Source organism: Rattus norvegicus, chromosome 10 (assembly GCF_021556685.1).
Source record: "Rattus norvegicus strain SHRSP/BbbUtx chromosome 10, alternate assembly SHRSP_T2T, whole genome shotgun sequence".
In the NCBI taxonomy this organism is placed as follows: Eukaryota; Metazoa; Chordata; class Mammalia; order Rodentia; family Muridae; genus Rattus; species Rattus norvegicus.
Genome location: NC_141543.1, coordinates 95,897,689 through 95,918,179, shown reverse-complemented (window position 1 = coordinate 95,918,179; position 20,491 = coordinate 95,897,689). Strand labels below are relative to the sequence as shown.

Sequence of the window (20,491 nt, the reverse complement as noted above, 5' to 3'; positions counted from 1 at the left end):
GGTTTTCAATGGTTTTGTGAGTTTTCAACCCATAGGTTAAGAAACACTGATCTAGAAGGATGCTTTTTTATTTTCTTGACATCACTTTCTGAATCTCATCAGTTCTTAATAGACTAATGGATCAGAACTAAGAACCCAAAAATAAACCCATTTTCATATGATTAAAAAAAGTAATCCAAAATAAATAATTGGGAAGTCAATAAGTATCTGAAGGTATAGGGAGGAATTACATGCAGATTTTTTTATAGAGTGGAGAAAGTACTGTCAAAGGAGAAAAAAAACATGACTTCAACGGAAAACAAGCACACACAAGAAAAACACATACATGGTGCTGGTTCAACTGGAGGTCAACATGCAGAAGAATGCAGATCGATCCATGCTTATCACCCTGTACAAAGCTTAAGTCCAAGTGGATCAAGGACCTCCACATCAAACCAGATACACTCAAACTAATAGAAAAAAAACTAGGGAAACATCTGGAACACATGGGCACTGGAAAAAATTTCCTGAACAAAACACCAATGGCTTATGCTCTAAGATCAAGAATCAACAAATGGGATCTCATAAAACTGCAAAGCTTCTGTAAGGCAAAGGACACTGTGGTTAGGACAAAACGGCAACCAACAGATTGGGAAAAGATCTTTACCAATCCTACAACAGATAGAGGCCTTATATCCAAAATATACAAAGAACTCAAGAAGTTAGACCGCAGGGAGACAAATAACCCTATTAAAAAATGGGGTTCAGAGCTAAACAAAGAATTCACAGCTGAGGAATGCCGAATGGCTGAGAAACACCTAAAGAAATGTTCAACATCTTTAGTCATAAGGGAAATGCAAATCAAAACAACCCTGAGATTTCACCTCACACCAGTGAGAATGGCTAAGATCAAAAACTCAGGTGACAGCACATGCTGGCGAGGATGTGGAGGAAGAGGAACACTCCTCCATTGTTGGTGGGATTGCAGACTGGTACAACCATTCTGGAAATCAGTCTGGAGGTTCCTCAGAAAATTGGATATTGAACTGCCTGAGGATCCAGCTATACCTCTCTTGGGCATATACCCAAAAGATGCCCCAACATATAAAAAAGACACGTGCTCCACTATGTTCATAGCAGCCTTATTTATAATAGCCAGAAGCTGGAAAGAACCCAGATGCCCTTCAACAGAGGAATGGATACAGAAAATGTGGTACATCTACACAATGGAATATTACTCAGCTATCAAAAACAATGACTTTATGAAATTCGTAGGCAAATGGTTGGAACTGGAAAATATCATCCTGAGTGAGCTAACCCAATCACAGAAAAACACACATGGTATGCACTCATTGATAAGTGGCTATTAGCCCAAATGCTTGAATTACCCTAGATGCCTAGAACAAATGAAACTCAAGACGGATGATCAAAATGTGAATGCTTCACTCCTTCTTTAAAAGGGGAACAAGAATACCCTTGGCAGGGAAGAGAGAGGCAAAGATTAAAACAGACACAGAAGGAACACCCATTCAGAGCCTGCCCCACATGTGGCCCATGCATATACAGTCATCCAATTAGACAAGATGGATGAAGCAAAGAAGTGCAGGCCGACAGGAGCCGGATGTAGATCTCTCCCGAGAGACACAGCCAGAATACAGCAAACACAGAGGCGTATGCCAGCAGCAAACCACTGAATTGAGAATAGGACCCCCGTTGAAGGAATCAGAGAAAGAACTGGAAGAGCTTGAAGGGGTTCGAGACCCCATATGTACAACAATGCCAAGCAACCAGAGCTTCCAGGGACTAAGCCACTACCTAAAGACTAAACATGGACTGACCCTGGACTCTGACCTCATAGGTAGCAATAAATATCCTAGTAAGAGCACCAGTGGAAGGGGAAGCCCTGGGTCCTGCTAAGACTGAACCCCCAGTGAACTAGATTGTTGGGGGAGGGTGGCAAGGGGGGGAAGATGGAGAGGGGAACGCCCATAAAGAAGGGGAGGGGGGAGGGGGATGTTTGCCGGGAAACCGGGAAAGGGAATAACACTCGAAATGTATATAAGAAATACTCAAGTTAATAAAAAAAAAAGAAAATACATACATAAAACATGAAGTTTGCATGAATAGAGGTTTATGGTTAACCGGGGAAAGGTTCTTTTTGTGAAATATTCTATAGGGAAAGGAGGGGTGATAATCAAAATTTTTCCAGTCTTAGGGTCAGTGAAATGGCTCCAGAGGGAAAAGTGTTTGGCAAGCAAGTCTGAAAACCTGAGTTCAATCCCCAGAACTCAAAGTGGGAGGAAAGAACTGAATCCCCAAAGTTCAAAAGTTGTCCTCACCTACACATACCACTGTGCACATGTGTGTGTGTGCGCGCACTAAATTTTTCAAAAATTGCTCAGTCTAAGGGCTAGGGAGATGGTTTGGTTAGTTAAAAGCTTGTCACAAAGTGTGAGGACTTGAGTTCTGATCCCCAGAGCCCCCTTAGACCAGGCAGGGTTCCCTGGCCTGCAATCCTGTGTTGAGACGCATAAGACTGGAAACTCACCATATGCTCACAAACCAGTGAGGCTAAGTAAAAAGAACGGAAAGACTGCCTCAAATAAGGTGAAAAGCTAGACTCGGCACTCAAGTTGTCCTCTGACCTACACACACACACACACACACACACACACAGTGTGTGACATGCACCCACCTATATACAGACATAAACATATACATACATAAAAATTAATTCATCTGGTTATTTACCAGTTCCACACAGAAAAAGAGGAGTTTGATAATAGAGGATTGTGCTGCTGCTGCAGTGATGCTGAGGTCAAGGGGTGTGTGTGTGTGTGTGTGTGTGTGTGTGTGTGTGTGTGTGTGTGAGAGAGAGAGAGAGGAAGAGAGAGAGAGAGAGAGAGAGAGAGAGAGAGAGAGAGAGAGATCTGATGACCTCTTCTGACCTCCATGAATACCTTCACACATATGGGACACACACACACACACACACACACACACACACACACACACGGGAGAGAGAGAATGAGAGAGAGACAGAGACAGACAGACAGACAGAGAGGAAAGGAGATTCACATAAAAACTAAAAAAAAAAAAACTCCTGTCTAATTTGCATCCTCTAAACTATGGAGTAAAAGAAAATGAGATTCTAAAATGACATAAGTTGCTCTCTCCAGCCCTACAATGAAACCAGGTACCATCCAAACCATTCTCTTTCATACTTTTGGTCAACATTATCTTTACCTGGATCCTGAGAGGTCGAGGGAGAAATGTCATTCATGACCTTAAGGAACTCTGTAAAATCCAGCATTCCGTTAACTATAAAAATGATTCAGAATCAAGGAGACAGAGAGCATGAGTAAACTCAATAAGCTTAAAATGTAAACAGAAAGTGTAAGTGTAATTAACTGATTAATTAAACAGAAAGTGTAAGTAATTAACTGACCTCAGAATCTCATTGCTTGTCCGCAAGAGCCATCGCACATCTACCTTTTATAGCAAATATAGTTCTTAGAGAGAGAGGCCTGACCAGGAAAGAACTTGAATACCATATTAAATAATAAACAGTATTTCCATAATAACAGAATGTCAAAATCATGGATAATCAGTACTCTCCTGCTCTTTTTTCATGGTTCCATGAAATTTATATTTGTAATTATGCATTCGTGGGGAGAGGGTGAGGGAGTCTGCATGTGAGTGTGAGTTTGGGCAGAGGTGAGAAGAGGGCGCCAGATCTGCAGGAGCAGAAGTTACAGACAGTTATGAACCGCCCATTATGGATGCTGGGAACCAAACTCTGACCCTTTACAAACGGCGAATATTCTTAATTGCTCAGACCTCTCTCTAGCCCACGTGACACGTAACAAAAAGCACGCCAGCTTCTGCATTACATATTCAGAAGTGAAGGTGAAACCAAGGGATTCACAGGTATTTGTATTTTCCTTTGACGCTTTTTCTCCTTCGGACTTTCAAGACAGGGTCTCAGGTAGCACAGGCTGACCCAGAACATATTATGCAGCCAATGATAACCAATTCTCCTTTTTTGGCTTTTCAAGCACTGGGATAAAAGTTGTTTCCCACCACACCCAGTTTCTCTGTCTGACACCTCTCTGTCTCTCTATCTCTATCTCTGTCTCTGTCTCTGTCTCTCTCTGTCTCTCTCTCTGTCTCTGTCTCTCTCTGTCTCTCTATCTCTGTCTCTCTCTGTCTCTCTCTCTCTCTCTCTCTGTCTCTCTCTGACATCATTCAATGTAAGCTAGGTTAATGTAAATGACAAATATTTATTACCACAGAGATATGGTATATTTTTCTTGACTCCTGCAAATTGTGAACTATACAATCAGACATAAAATGTTGACATCATGATGTGTACTCTACCTCACTATAAAACATTAGGAACTTTTTTTCCTGTGCTTCTTTCAAATAAATCAAAACCTTTGAAACAATTTGGCATAAACTATATTCCAACAGTCAGTTTTGAAAATGATAAGGAAATCAGATTTAAAAGTTACACACGTCGAGGCATGTGTCATGGCAGACTTGGAAGGAAGTCCCACATTCGTCTGTGAGACAGTGGGCATGACGCTGCCTTCTTCCTGGAATAAGCAGTCCGACTCAGTGCAGTGGAACCAGGAGAAGTCACCGGCGGACCGAAGCCTTCCTGGGACCTCCACTGGCTTTCACTCTCATTATGTCAAAGTGCTTATTCCAGAAAGATTCAGGCAACAGAAAAACAAAATATGATGTAGTTACACAGCATAATAGCATACAAATGATTATGGAGACAAAGTGTGGAGCAGAGACCGAAGGAAAGGCCATCCAGAGCCTGCATCACCTGGGGATCCAGCCCATACACATACAGTCACCATTCTATATTGCCGATGCCAAGAAGTGCATGCTGACAGGAGCCTGATATAGCTGTCTCCTGAGAGGCTCTGCCAGAACATGATAAATACAGAGGCTGATGCTTGCAGCCAACCACTGAACTGAAAATAGGGTCCCCATTGGAGGAGATAGAGAAAGGACTGAAAAAGCTGAAGGGGTTTGCAACCCCATAAGAACAGCAATACAAACCAACCAGAGCTCCCAGGGACTAAACCACCATCCAAAGAGTACACATGGAGGGACCCATGGTTCCAGTTGCATCTGTAGCAGACGATGGCCTTGTTGGGCACCAAAGGAAGGAGAAGCCCTTGGTCTGCCAAGGCTGGACCTCCCCAGTGTAGGAGAATGTCACAGAGGCAGGAAGGGGTGGGTGGATGGGTAGGGGAGCACCCTCATAGAAGCAGGGGGAGGGGGGATGGGATGGGGGTTATAGACGGGAAACCTGAAAAGAGGGTAACATTTGAAATGTAAATTAAAAAATCCAATAAAAAAAGAAACAAAAAAAAGGAAACAAGAGGTAGCATACAAAATTACAAATGGAATCGGTTTATATAATATTGATATAAAAGCCGAAAGATTGTATACATCACAGTAAACTGTATTAAAATTTTTAAATAAATATTTAAATATTCCAAAGAACATATCCATAACAATGAAAGTATTAAAAAGGGGGAAAAAAACACACAACTCAAAAAAGTGCTTTCCTCAAACTGGAGAAACAGAAAAATAGGCTGTTTCATGAACTTTATAATTAGATGCAAATTACTGTAAAGATCTTAGGTTTCATCTGCAAAGACTGGGTCAGATATTGATTACCCTGTTAACATGGCATTACTATTAAAATAATTAAATGAAAGTAGTCCATTCATAGTACAATAATCAAAATCCAGTACAGTAATCAATCCAATTACGTTCACCTGAGGTATAGCTTGCTGTAAATCATGTTTTTAAAACATTATGAAAGCTACATGTTGTAAATATTTACCATTTAGCTTTCCCCTCATCTATAATCAGTCAGATAAACATGTCACATGCGTGTGTGCAGGAAGAGACAACTCACCATCAATGTTAACGGTCTTCAGCGCCTGGTGCATTTCCGAATCATTTGTAGAAATCTTCAAGGTGTGAAGGACCACTGGCAAATCATTCACATAAATCTTACCGTTCCGAACTTTGCTGAAAATCAAACAGCCCCTGGAAAGTGCTGCGTGTATAGAACAAAGCACTCAATTAGTTAAAGCGAGCAGCCATCATGATTGTCCCACAGGAGAAAGCAGTAATAAAACAAGAAAGGGGAGGGCGTATCATCTGCCCAGACTTTCCCTTTCAAATCTAAGTTGTGATTTAGGTGTGTGAACCCTTTCCCCTCTGCTCCTGCGGTTATTGTTTCTAGAAACAAGGATTTTCCTTTTTCCTCTTCCCAGGGCCTCTTTATAGATTTTCCTCTCCCCTGCCCCCTTTAAAACAAAAAAACCGGGGCTGGGGATTTAGCTCAGTGGTAGAGCGCTTACCTAGGAAGCGCAAGGCCCTGGGTTCGGTCCCCAGCTCCGAAAAAAAGAACCAAAAAAAAAAAAAAAAAAAAAAAAAAAAAAAAAAAAAAAAAAAAAAAACAAAAAAACCTGTTGGATTGAATTTATTTAGTTCAGTGAATACAATGTTTAAGAAAAAGATCCAATACCCAGGAAAGCTGAGGTAGGATGATCAAACTTCAGGGCCTGCCTGGCTCGCATAGTGAGTTCCAGGTCAATCTGAGAGGGAGGGAGAGCAGAGGGAGGGAGGCGGAAGGAGAGAAGAAGGGAAGGAGGAAGGGAGGAAGGGAGGAAGGGAGGGGGAGGGAAGATGTGCAAAGAGAGAAGGAGGGAGTAAGAGGATAGGGGGTGGGAAAAAGGAAAATAGCAACAATAACAGGGTTTTGAAGGAACGGGGTAGAAGACAGTTCAGTAAAATGGGAAGCAAAAATGACAGGATAGTAATGAAAACAGAAACTTTTAAGAATCTTCCCTGGCCTGGAGAGGTGGCTCAGTGATTCAGAACACTGGCTGTTCTTCCAGACTCGGTTTCAGCTCCTTGCAGCCACACAGCAGCTCACAGCTGTCTGCAAACCCAGTTCTAAGGCATCCGACGCCTCTTCTGACCTCCCTGAACAGACACATGGTGTGCAGACATACATGCAGGCGAACCAACCATACACATTAAAAAAGGAGAAGGACACCCGCGGATCCCGGCCCGCAGCAGCTCTCTGCCCCCAGACCCTGTGAGAGAGAGACCCAACCGCCTGGTCAGGTGGGCACTCCTGAGGCTGCAGAGTGGAAGAGACCACCAACACTGCTCACCCCTGCCCACATCCCTGGCCCAAGAGGAAACTGTATAAGGCCTCTGGGCTCCCGTGGGGGAGGGCCCAGGAGCGGCAGGACCCCTGTGCCTGAGACACCACCAGAACCTGAAGGAAACAGACCGGATAAACAGTTCTCTGCACCCAAATCCCGTGGGAGGAAGAGCTGAACCTTCAGAGAGGCAGACAAGCCTGGGAAACCAGAAGAGACTGCTCTCTGCACACACATCTCGGACGCCAGAGGAAAAAGCCAAAGACCATCTGGAACCCTGGTGCACTGAAGCTCCCGGAAACGGCGGCACAGGCCTTCCTGGTTGCTGCCTCTGCAGAGAGCCCGTGGGCAGCACCCCACGAGCGAACTTGAGCCTCGGGACCACAGGTAAGACCAACTTTTCTGCTGCAAGAAAGCTGCCTGGTGAGCTTGGGACACACGGAAGCAGAATTCCTCTAGGACCGGGCACGTTCTGTGTTTACCGGAAGTCCCACACCTGCGGATCCCGGCCCGCAGCAGCTCTCTGCCCCCAGACCCTGTGAGAGAGAGACCCAACCGCCTGGTCAGGTGGGCACTCCTGAGGCTGCAGAGTGGAAGAGACCACCAACACTGCTCACCCCTGCCCACATCCCTGGCCCAAGAGGAAACTGTATAAGGCCTCTGGGCTCCCGTGGGGGAGGGCCCAGGAGCGGCAGGACCCCTGTGCCTGAGACACCACCAGAACCTGAAGGAAACAGACCGGATAAACAATTCTCTGCACCCAAATCCCGTGGGAGGAAGAGCTGAACCTTCAGAGAGGCAGACAAGCCTGGGAAACCAGAAGAGACTGCTCTCTGCACACACATCTCGGACGCCAGAGGAAAAAGCCAAAGACCATCTGGAACCCTGGTGCACTGAAGCTCCCGGAAACGGCAGCACAGGTCTTCCTGGTTGCTGCCGCTGCAGAGAGCCCGTGGGCAGCACCCCACGAGCGAACTTGAGCCTCGGGACCACAGGTAAGACCAACTTTTCTGCTGCAAGAAAGCTGCCTGGTGAACTCAAGACACAGGCCCACAGGAACAGCTGAAGACCTGTAGAGAGGAAAAACTACACGCCTGAAAGCTGAACACTCTGTTCCCATAACTGACTGAAAGAGAGGAAAACAGGTCTACAGCACTCCTGACACACAGGCTTATAGGACAGTCTAGCCACTGTCAGAAATAGCAGAACAAAGTAACACTAGAGATAATCTGATGGCGAGAGGCAAGTGCAGGAACCCAAGCAACAGAAACCAAGAATACTTGGCATCATCGGAGCCCAATTCTCCCATCAAAACAAACATGGAATATCCAAACACACCAGAAAAGCAAGATCTAGTTTCAAAATCATTTTTGATCATGATGCTGGAGGACTTCAAGAAAGACATGAAGAAGTCCCTTAGAGAACAAGTAGAAGCCTACAGAGAGGAATCGCAAAAATGCCTGAAAGAATTCCAGGAAAACATAAATAAACAAGTAGAAGCCCATAGAGAGGAGACACAAAAATCCCTGAAAAAATTCCAGCAAAACATAAATAAACAAGTAGAAGCCCATAGAGAGGAGACACAAAAATCCCTGAAAGAATTCCAGGAAAACACAATCAAACAGTTGAAGGAATTAAAAATGGAAATAGAAGCAATCAAGAAAGAACACATGGAAACAACCCTGGATATAGAAAACCAAAAGAAGAGACAAGGAGCTGTAGATACGAGCTTCACCAACAGAATACAAGAGATGGAAGAGAGAATCTAAGGAGCAGAAGATTCCATAGAAATCATTGACTCAACTGTCAAAGATAATGTAAAGCGGAAAAGGCTACTGGTCCAAAACATACAGGAAATCCAGGACTCAATGAGAAGATCAAACCTAAGGATAATAGGTATAGAAGAGAGTGAAGACTCCCAGCTCAAAGGACCGGTAAATATCTTCAACAAAGTCATAGAAGAAAACTTCCCTAACCTAAAAAAAGAGATACCCATAGGCATACAAGAAGCCTACAGAACTCCAAATAGATTGGACCAGAAAAGAAACACCTCCCGTCACATAATTGTCAAAACACCAAACGCACAAAATAAAGAAAGAATATTAAAAGCAGTAAGGGAAAAAGGTCAAGTAACATATAAAGGGAGACCTATCAGAATCACACCAGACTTCTCGCCAGAAACTATGAAGGCCAGAAGATCATGGACTGATGTCATACAGACCCTAAGAGAACACAACTGCCAGCCCAGGTTACTGTATCCAGCAAAACTCTCAATTAACATTGATGGAGAAACCAAGATATTCCATGACAAAACCAAATTTACACAATACCTTTCTACAAATCCAGCACTACAAAGGATAATAAATGGTAAAGCCCAACATAAGGAGGCAAGCTATACCCTAGAAGAAGCAAGAAACTAATCGTCTTGGCAACAAAACAAAGAGAATGAAAGCACACAAACATAACCTCACATCCAAATATGAATATAACGGGAAGCAATAATCACTATTCCTTAATATCTCTCAAGATCAATGGCCTCAACTCCCCAATAAAAAGACATAGATTAACAAAATGGATACGCAAGGAGGACCCTGCATTCTGCTGCCTACAGGAAACACACCTCAGAGACAAAGACAGACACTACCTCAGAGTGAAAGGCTGGAAAACAACTTTCCAAGCAAATGGTCAGAAGAAGCAAGCTGGAGTAGCCATTCTAATATCAAATAAAATCAATTTCCAACTAAAAGTCATCAAAAAAGATAAGGAAGGACACTTCATATTCATCAAAGGAAAAATCCACCAAGATGAACTCTCAATCCTAAATATCTATGCCCCAAATACAAGGGCACCTACATACGTAAAAGAAACCTTACTAAAGCTCAAAACACACATTGCACCTCACACAATAATAGTGGGAGATTTCAACACCCCACTCTCATCAATGGACAGATCATGGAAACAGAAATTAAACAGTGATGTCGACAGACTAAGAGAAGTCATGAGCCAAATGGACTTAACGGATATTTATACAACATTCTATCCTAAAGCAAAAGGATATACCTTCTTCTCAGCTCCTCATGGTACTTTCTCCAAAATTGACCATATAATTGGTCAAAAAACGGGCCTCAACAGGTACAGAAAGATAGAAATAATCCCATGCGTGCTATCGGACCACCACGGCCTAAAACTGGTCTTCAATAACAATAAGGGAAGAATGCCCACATATACGTGGAAATTGAACAATGCTCTACTCAATGATAACCTGGTCAAGGAAGAAATAAAGACAGAAATTAAAAACTTTTTAGAATTTAATGAAAATGAAGATACAACATACCCAAACTTATGGGACACAATGAAAGCTGTGCTAAGAGGAAAACTCATAGTGCTGAGTGCCTGCAGAAAGAAACAGGAAAGAGCATATGTCAGCAGCTTGACAGCACACCTAAAAGCTCTAGAACAAAAAGAAGCAAATACACCCAGGAGGAGTAGAAGGCAGGAAATAATCAAACTCAGAGCTGAAATCAACCAAGTAGAAACAAAAAGGACCATAGAAAGAATCAACAGAACCAAAAGTTGGTTCTTTGAGAAAATCAACAAGATAGATAAACCCTTAGCCAGACTAACGAGAGGACACAGAGGGTGCGTCCAAATTAACAAAATCAGAAATGAAAAGGGAGACATAACTACAGATTCAGAGGAAATTCAAAAAATCATCAGATCTTACTATAAAAACCTATATTCAACAAAACTTGAAAATCTTCAGGAAATGGACAATTTCCTAGACAGATACCAGGTACCGAAGTTAAATCAGGAACAGATAAACCAGTTAAACAACCCCATAACTCCTAAGGAAATAGAAGCAGTCATTAAAGGTCTCCCAACCAAAAAGAGCCCAGGTCCAGACAGGTTTAGTGCAGAATTCTATCAAACCTTCATAGAAGACCTCATACCAATATTATCCAAACTATTCCACAAAATTGAAACAGATGGAGCACTACCGAATTCCTTCTACGAAGCCACAATTACTCTTATACCTAAACCACACAAAGACACAACAAAGAAAGAGAACTTCAGACCAATTTCCCTTATGAATATCGACGCAAAAATACTCAATAAAATTCTGGCAAACCGAATCCAAGAGCACATCAAAACAATCATCCACCAGGATCAAGTAGGCTTCATCCCAGGCATGCAGGGATGGTTTAATATACGGAAAACCATCAACGTGATCCATTATATAAACAAACTGAAAGAACAGAACCACATGATCATTTCATTAGATGCTGAGAAAGCATTTGACAAAATTCAACACCCCTTCATGATAAAAGTCCTGGAAAGAATAGGAATTCAAGGCCCATACCTAAACATAGTAAAAGCCATATACAGCAAACCAGTTGCTAACATTAAACTAAATGGAGAGAAACTTGAAGCAATCCCACTAAAATCAGGGACTTGACAAGGCTGCCCACTCTCTCCCTACTTATTCAATATAGTTCTTGAAGTTCTAGCCAGAGCAATCAGACAACAAAAGGAGATCAAGGGGATACAGATCGGAAAAGAAGAGGTCAAAATATCACTATTTGCAGATGACATGATAGTATATTTAAGTGATCCCAAAAGTTCCACCAGAACTACTAAAGCTGATAAACAACTTCAGCAAAGTGGCTGGGTATAAAATTAACTCAAATAAATCAGTTGCCTTCCTCTATACAAAAGAGAAGCAAGCTGAGAAAGAAATTAGGGAAACCACACCCTTCATAATAGACCCAAATAATATAAAGTACCTTGGTGTGACTTTAACCAAGCAAGTAAAAGATCTGTACAATAAGAACTTCAAGACACTGAGGAAAGAAATTGAAGAAGACCTCAGAAGATGGAAAGATCTCCCATGCTCATGGATTGGCAGGATTAATATAGTAAAAATGGCCATTTTACCAAAAGCAATCTACAGATTCAATGCAATCCCCATCAAAATACCAATCCAATTCTTCAAAGAGTTAGACAGAACAATTTGCAAATTCATCTGGAATAACAAAAAACCCAGGATAGCTAAAACTATCCTCAACAATAAAAGGACTTCAGGGGGAATCACTATCCCTGAACTCAAGCAGTATTACAGAGCAATAGTGATAAAAACTACATGGTATTGGTACAGAGACAGACAGATAGACCAATGGAATAGAATTGAAGACCCAGAAATGAACCCACACACCTATGGTCACTTGATTTTTTGACAAAGGAGCCAAAACCATCCAATGGAAAAAAGATAGCATTTTCAGCAAATGGTGCTGGTTCAACTGGAGGTCAACATGTAGAAGAATGCAGATCGATCCATCCTTATCACCCTGTACAAAGCTTAAGTCCAAGTGGATCAAGGACCTCCACATCAAACCAGACACACTCAAACTAATAGAAGAAAAACTAGGGAAGCATCTGGAACACATGGGCACTGGAAAAAATTTCCTGAACAAAACACCAATGGCTTATGCTCTAAGATCAAGAATCGACAAATGGGATCTCATAAAACTGCAAAGCTTCTGTAAGGCAAAGGACACTGTGGTTAGGACAAAACGGCAACCAACAGATTGGGAAAAGATCTTTACCAATCCTACAACAGATAGAGGCCTTATATCCAAAATATACAAAGAACTCAAGAAGTTAGACCGCAGGGAAACAAATAACCCTATTAAAAAATGGGGTTCAGAGCTAAACAAAGAATTCACAGCTGAGGAATGCCGAATGGCTGAGAAACACCTAAAGAAATGTTCAACATCTTTAGTCATAAGGGAAATGCAAATCAAAACAACCCTGAGATTTCACCTCACACCAGTGAGAATGGCTAAGATCAAAAACTCAGGTGACAGCAGATGCTGGCGAGGATGTGGAGAAAGAGGAACACTCCTCCATTGTTGGTGGGATTGCAGACTGGTAAAACCATTCTGGAAATCAGTCTGGAGGTTCCTCAGAAAATTGGACATTGAACTGCCTGAGGATCCAGCTATACCTCTCTTGGGCATATACCCAAAAGATGCCCCAACATATAAAAGAGACACGTGCTCCACTATGTTCATCGCAGCCTTATTTATAATAGCCAGAAAATGGAAAGAACCCAGATGCCCTTCAACAGAGGAATGGATACAGAAAATGTGGTACATCTACACAATGGAATATTACTCAGCTATCAAAAACAACGAGTTTATGAAATTCGTAGGCAAATGGTTGGAACTGGAAAATATCATCCTGAGTGAGCTAACCCAATCACAGAAAGACATACATGCTATGCACTCATTGATAAGTGGCTATTAGCCCAAATGCTTGAATTACCCTAGATCCCTAGAACAAACGAAACTCAAGACGGATGATGAAAATGTGAATGCTTCACTCCTTCTTTAAATGAGGAAAAAGAATACCCTTGGCAGGGAAGAGAGAGGCAAAGATTAAAACAGAGACTGAAGGAACACCCATTCAGAGCCTGCCCCACATGTGGCCCATACATATACAGCCACCCAATTAGACAAGATGGATAAAGCAAAGAAGTGCAGACCGACAGAAGCCGGATGTAGATCGCTCCTGAGAGACACAGCCAGAATACAGCAAATACAGAGGCGAATGCCAGCAGCAAACCACTGAACTGAGAATAGGTTCCCCCGTTGAAGGAATCAGAGAAAGAACTGGAAGAGCTTGAAGGGGCTCGAGACCCCAAAAGTACAACAATGCCAAGCAACCAGAGCTTCCAGGGACTACGCCACTACCTAAATACTATACATGGACTGACCCTGGACTCTGACCCCATAAGTAGCAATGAATATCCTAGTAAGAGCACCAGTGGAAGGGGAAGCCCTGGGTCCTGCTAAGACTGAACCCCCAGTGAACTAGACTGTGGGGGGAGGGCGGCAATGGGAGGAGGGTTGGGAGGGGAACACCCATAAGGAAGGGGAGGGGGGTGGGGGTTGTTTGCCTGGAAACCGGGAAAGGGAATAACACTTGAAATGTATAAAAGAAATACTCAAGTTAATAAAAAAAAAGAAGAAAAAAAGAAAAAAAGGAGAAGGAGGAGAAGAAAGAAGAAGGGAGGAGGAGGAAGAAAAGTCAGGAAGATAAACGTCAAATACAGAGCATAGGGAGACTTAATTGTGGCTTTTCATCTCAGCGCTTGAGAGGCAGAGGCGTGAGGCTCTCTCCATGAGCTCCAGGCCAATCTGATCTACAGAGTGGGTTAGAGAGATATTGTGTGACCAAGTCTCAAAACGAAACACATATATATAAGAGATATAAATATATATTTACTTATAGTATATACATTTATATTATATGTACTTATGTTATATATTATCTATATATATGAATATATGAATATGTTGTATATTTATGATGTATATCATCTACTATAAATGCATATATATGACACTGCAGAAGCAGAAATAAAGTATAAATGTATAAACAAGTATAAATGAAACGTAAAGGGATAAGTCGGTTGAAAGGGAACCATTTCTGAAGAGAGAGAAGGGGAGACTGTGAAAGGTATTTATTAGTCTGTGGATAGGAAAAGCAAGAATTTTAGGAAGCCTTCCCAGTAGTTTTTATTACACGTCTATAAAGAAACAAAACTGTATGACTTAGCAATCCTACTTCTAAGCTTTTAATTTTAGAAAAATGGAATCAGCTAAACTGGGAACGACGGCAGCAAACCTACAATTCCAGCACTTGAAAGGCAGAGCAGGACAGTCAGAGGTAAAACTCATCCTCTGCCTCATTGTGAGTCTGTGGCCAGCCTGGGCTACATAGAGCTATTCCATCCTCTGCCTCATTGTGAGTCTGTGGCCAGCCTGGGCTACATGGAGCTATCTCATCCTTCACCTCATTGTGAGTCTGTGGCCAGCCTGGCCTACATGGAACTATTTCATCCTCTGCCCCATTGTGAGTCTGTGGCCAGCCTCGGCTACATGGAGCTATCCCATCCTCTGCCTCATTGTGAGTCTGTGGCCAGCCTCAGCTACATGGAGTTATCCCATCCTTCATCTCATTGTGAGTCTGAGGACAGCCTGGGCTACATGGAGCTATCCTATCCTCTGCCTCATTGTGAGTCTGAGGACAGCCTGGGCTACATGGAGCTATCTCATCCTTCACCTCATTGTGAGTCTGTGGCCAGCCTGGCCTACATGAAGCTATCCCATCTTCTGTGTCATTGTGAGTCTGTGGCCAGTCTGGGCTACATGGAGCTATCCCATCCTCTGCCTCATTGTGAGTCTGAGGACAGCCTGGGCTACATGGAGCTATCCCATCCTCTGCCTCATTGTGAGTCTGTGGCCAGTCTGGGCTGCATGAAGCCATCTCAAGAAGAAAAAACAACTCTTAAAGCAGGATGTCAATAAGCTGGCACCTCCACACCTGTGACCAGCAGTATTCACAGACGCCAAGACATAGACTCGAAATACAAAAACTACAGCCATCAGAAGATGAATTAATTTTTAAGCATGGTACATACACATAGAATATTATTCACCTCATTTCTAAAAAAAATTATTGTAATTTGAGCTGATAGGAACAACCTGGAAGATGCTGTGTTTAGTGGCATAAGCCAGTCCCAGGACAAACATTCTCCTTCCACCAGTTACCCGAAACAGTTCAATGTAAAAAGCAAAGACCAGAATTGTGGTTGTTAAGAAGGGGAGGGGGAAAGAGGGGATCATTCACCCATGGGTATAAAGTTCCAATTGCGTATAATAAACTCTAGAGACCTTCTGTACAATGCTACATGCATAAACAGCAACGCTACATTGTACACTTGAAAGATGCTAAGCAGGTAGTTCTCGCGTTAAACGCTGCTGAAAAGAAATGGGAAGTAAAACGTTTACTTTCATAGATTTTTAAATAAGCAAATCATGTGTGTGCATATGTGCAAGTGTGTGGAGATCAGAGGTCAGCCTCAAAGGTCATTCTCCATGAGCCCTCTGCTTGTCTTCTGAGACAACATCTCTCACAGGGACCTGAGGCTTGCCCATGAGGCTAGGGTGGTTGGCCAGGGATCTGCAGGAATCTGCCTGCCTCTGCCTCCAAGGGCCAGGATTACATGTGTGCCCCACCATGCCCAAGCTTTTACCATAGATGCTGGAATTGACTCGTGTTCTCGTGCTAGCATAGCAAGTGCTTTGCCAACTGAGCACCAAGAGAGAATTGGAACGAAAGCAAACTTTAACTTTTTATATCTTTAATATAGCTAAAGAACAAATGATAGAAGTGAGAATTTGAGGAAAATAGTGGAAAGTTTGGAATAGACCCCAAGAAAACTGGCACAAGAAAATCTGGGCAAAAAATTAAAAGGAATGCCAACCATGGCAGAAGGGTGGCAAGTCTGAGTCCAGCGTGACCTGCATAGGCTCAGGAAGGAAGGGAGGGAATATAAATTCTAGAATTTCTAATTACCATTTAGTTCTTGGTATTTTAAGAATTCTTCAGGCATTTGTTCATAGTATGTCAGGGAGAGGTTAGAAGGTGGCTCTTTTCTCCTGTCAGAGAAAGGGGTCACATTAGAATGCAGCCAAGGACATTCATTTCAGAAATAAACAAAAAAAAAAAACAGTTAAGAATAGCAAGCCTGTAAATATCCTGAAACCATAAGAAATTTCATTTTGTTTGTTTTTATTGTAGCGTTCTGTTGAAACACAGTCTCGCTGAGTTTCCCAGGCTTCATTAAACTCACCATGTAGTCACGCTAGCCTTGAACTCTTGATGATCCTCCTACCTTAACCTCCCAAGTGCTGGAACCACAGGCATGTGCTCCAAATCCCAACTAAGAGAGCCTTTACTAAAGAACTTACACGTCGTAAGAGTTGGTATTTTTCACCCCAAAATTCCTATCTTGCTTCTTTGTGACAATGATTCTGGATGGAGCAGAATCTGCTCTTGTCAATATGCTGAGTCCAATTTTCCCTGCTCTTAATACAAGCCGTAGTTACTCTCTTTTTTTCTTTTTTTCTTTTTTTCGGAGCTGGGAACCGAACCCAGGGCCTAAGCGCTCTACCACTGAGCTAAATCCCCAACCCCCCATAGTTACTCTTTAAAGAAACGTTAGTAAGATAAATAAGAACACCTTTAAACAGCAGAAAGAAGGAAAGAAAGAAAGAAAGAAGGAAAGAAAGAAAGAAAGAAAGAAAGAAAGAAAGAGAAAGAGAGAGAGAAAGAGAAAGAAAGAAAGAAAGAAAGAAAGAAAGAAAGAAAGAAAGAAAGAAAGAAAGAAAGTCCAGACTCCACCATTGCCTACAAATAAAATGTCTGGAAAATTATTATATTATCTGGTAATAGTATAAAATATAAATAACTGAAATAATAATATTAGTGTTGGAAGAAATCTAAAGAGTCAACACAATGCAAGATTCTTGTACAAAAATGGACAGGGAGGGGCTGAACAGATGGCTAGCTGGTTAAGAACTCTGTTTTCTGGCCTCCACAGACACTCAAACATATATGTATACACACACAAGTTTTTTAAGTTTTTTTAATAGACATGGAGCCAGTGCGCATTTTTAATCCCAACACTGAGAAGGCACAGACGGGGTGGAGCTCTGAGTTTCAGGCCAGTCTGGTCTACAAAGGTCAGCAAAAGATACAACATAAGACCCTCTCTTTTGAATAGTTGGAAGTAGGGCCCAAGATGCAATGTGAATTTCACAGGAACTGAAATAGGACATGAGGTCAATAGGACAAGGTCTAAGTCTTCCAACCCCATATGCCTCTGCCTGAGCCTTCCTAAGGTCATCCTACTCATTTAAACAAATCATTGGCACTCTGTATATGGAAGAGACAGGTAAATGCAAGGGGGAACTCCCAAGTTCAAGCCCCACATTCAAAAATCAGAATAGAATGATCTGAATACCCAGGAATTGGAGCTGTACGTTGAGGCTGAGACACTGAAGGCTTGTGAACTGGTAACTTGGATGTGCTTTCTTTCTTGGTTATCTTCTCCTTTGACACCTTCGAAGAGGGAGTGACAGTCTAGAGCCAAGAGCAAGTACGTTCATTAGTGATCGAGTTCACCCTGGTAATCCAGTGTCCTTGAGCAATAAGCCTCCCAAAAGATAATCACAGCACCTCCCTTAGGCATGCTCCTGGGATAAAACTGCTTCTTGTAATTACATAGGCACTAAAAACTTTTCAAGACTACATATTCTTTGGAAATGTCATTTTTCTCAAGTTCAAAACTACCTTCTAATGATCATTCTTTTGATTAGCAGTAATAGCTTTTATGGAAACCTGTGGCAAAGTCAGACTCTGACTCAGCTACCAGACAAGGCTCATATACAGGGTTTAGCTATACATTCGAAATACTGTGGGGAACCAGTGGTTATTCAAATGATACAAGTGATTTTATTTTAGGTTATCCTTAGGATTGAGTAAATTAACCATTTAACAGCACACGTATAAAGAAGATCGAAAATAACACGAATGACAAGGGAGATTGAAAAACACCACTTTAGAAAATGAATAGTATGTGTTCCCAATTTTACATGGAGCTTGGGGCTTGGAGCTTTGACGACTGTGGAGAAAACTCAAGCACCAGGAGTCTGATGGAGTTGATACTGAGGTCCCATGTAAAGCTAATGTCCTCAAAAGTAATGTTCTTTATAAGAACTAGCTAGAAAAAAACAACAACAAAAAGAACATTTAACCCCAGTGGAGGAGTACACAGAGTAAAGACTTTCTCTGTCTCAACTCCAAGCAAGAAGAAAAAGAGAGAGAGAAAATCCTCCATTGAACTGGCTATGACCACATCTCAAGGTATGTAAATATTCAATTCAAATGTGTAACCCAAGAGAAATTATACATATATATACATATATATGTGTGTATATATAAACATATGTGTGTGTGTATATATATATATATATAATATTTGAGACAGATGCAAGAGAATCACCAACAGTTCAAGGCCTTCCTTGTCTATATAGAAAGTTCCAGAAGTGAGTCTCTCTCTCTCTCTCTCTCTCTCTCTCTCTCTCAGAGAAGAAGAGAATCAGAAAATCATCACAAGGTTCTCAACAAATGTAGCTCAATTACATGTGAAAGAAAGGACACAGGCTCACAGGAGCAAGAACAACAAAGAAACAAGATTTGGATACCACAAAGATTTCACACACTGGATTCATTAGACACATTTTGGGATACAGAGCAAGGGCAGAGCATGACATACAGATAAACGTTAAGGAACCACCAAGAAAAACTTTTGGAAATGAAATAATCATTGAAATTTAAATCTCAATGAACAGGGTTAATCCTGCACATTAAATTTGGGTAGAGAAAAAAAAATAAGCTAACTACAAAATAGGGAATAAAACACTAAAAACAAAAACGAGAAATAAAAGCACATTGGGGAAAAAAAACCACGAAGCAATGTAACTCCGGATACCACCCCCAAAGATCCACACGATGGAGACTTCTTGCCCTGGGAGGGACTACTGGAAACCAGTGGAAGCTTTGAGCGGTGGTGATGTACAGGGAGGCCCTAGGATACTTGAGGTACGCTGGTGAGGGACTGCAGGACCCTGGTATCTTCCTGACGTACTGTAATTGAATAGGGGTTCAGAAAGGGATTGATTTGTTGAGCCTTTTCTCCTCACCAAGAGTGGAGGAGAAGTGGACCAATTGGCTCTTGGATCGGAACTTCCAGAGCCGCAACCAAAAGAAAGTTTTTTTTTCTTTCTAAGCTAATTGCCTCAGTTAGTTTGTGACAGAAAAAACGACAAATATATATGTTAAAGAGCATAAAGAATGGATTGATGTAGTCCAGTGGCAGAGGAACCAACAGGATGACAAAGAATTGGAGGAGAGGAAGCATTCTAAAAGATGAGTTAGGGGTGGGATTGCCTGGAGTGCACAAGGCCGCAGAGATGGAACAAAACAAAAAGAACAACGGGTTGAGCTCTTACAGAACTGAAGAAAAGTGTTCGTTCTCAGATTTAAGAAGCACAACAAGCAACAAGATAGGCCAATAAAAAGAAATGCATACCTAAGTATAACAGAAAACATAGTAAGCACAACACCGGTTCCACTTCCTGCCCTAATATCTGGAACCTGTGGATGTGACCATGTTTAAGGGGGAAAAAATCTTTGCAGATGTAATAAAAATGAAGATGTCAATACCAGATGTCCAAGGACAGATGTGCTTTTACAAATAAGGACAAGAGAGACCATGAGACACAGAAACAAAGAGGAAAACCATTGGAGGATACATGTGAACATTAGGGCAAATGGCGGAGATGAGCACCAACCAACCAACATCTAGGTCAGAGTTAAAAATAGTAACA

The 20,491-nt window shown here is 41.9% G+C and overlaps 1 protein-coding gene across 1 annotated transcript in view; it reads right to left on the bottom strand.

Moving 5' to 3' along the window:
• Efcab3 (EF-hand calcium binding domain 3) overlaps positions 1-20,491 on the bottom strand; it is a 506,364-nt gene that overhangs the window by 463,543 nt on the left and 22,330 nt on the right. The window contains exons 5-8 of the mRNA XM_087572380.1: positions 18,064-18,182; positions 16,614-16,696; positions 5,927-6,070; positions 3,226-3,300 (exon numbers count right to left, since the gene is read on the bottom strand). Coding sequence (XP_087428506.1) covers positions 3,226-3,300; positions 5,927-6,070; positions 16,614-16,696; positions 18,064-18,182 — 421 coding nt within the window. The remainder of the gene's footprint in view (positions 1-3,225; positions 3,301-5,926; positions 6,071-16,613; positions 16,697-18,063; positions 18,183-20,491) is intronic.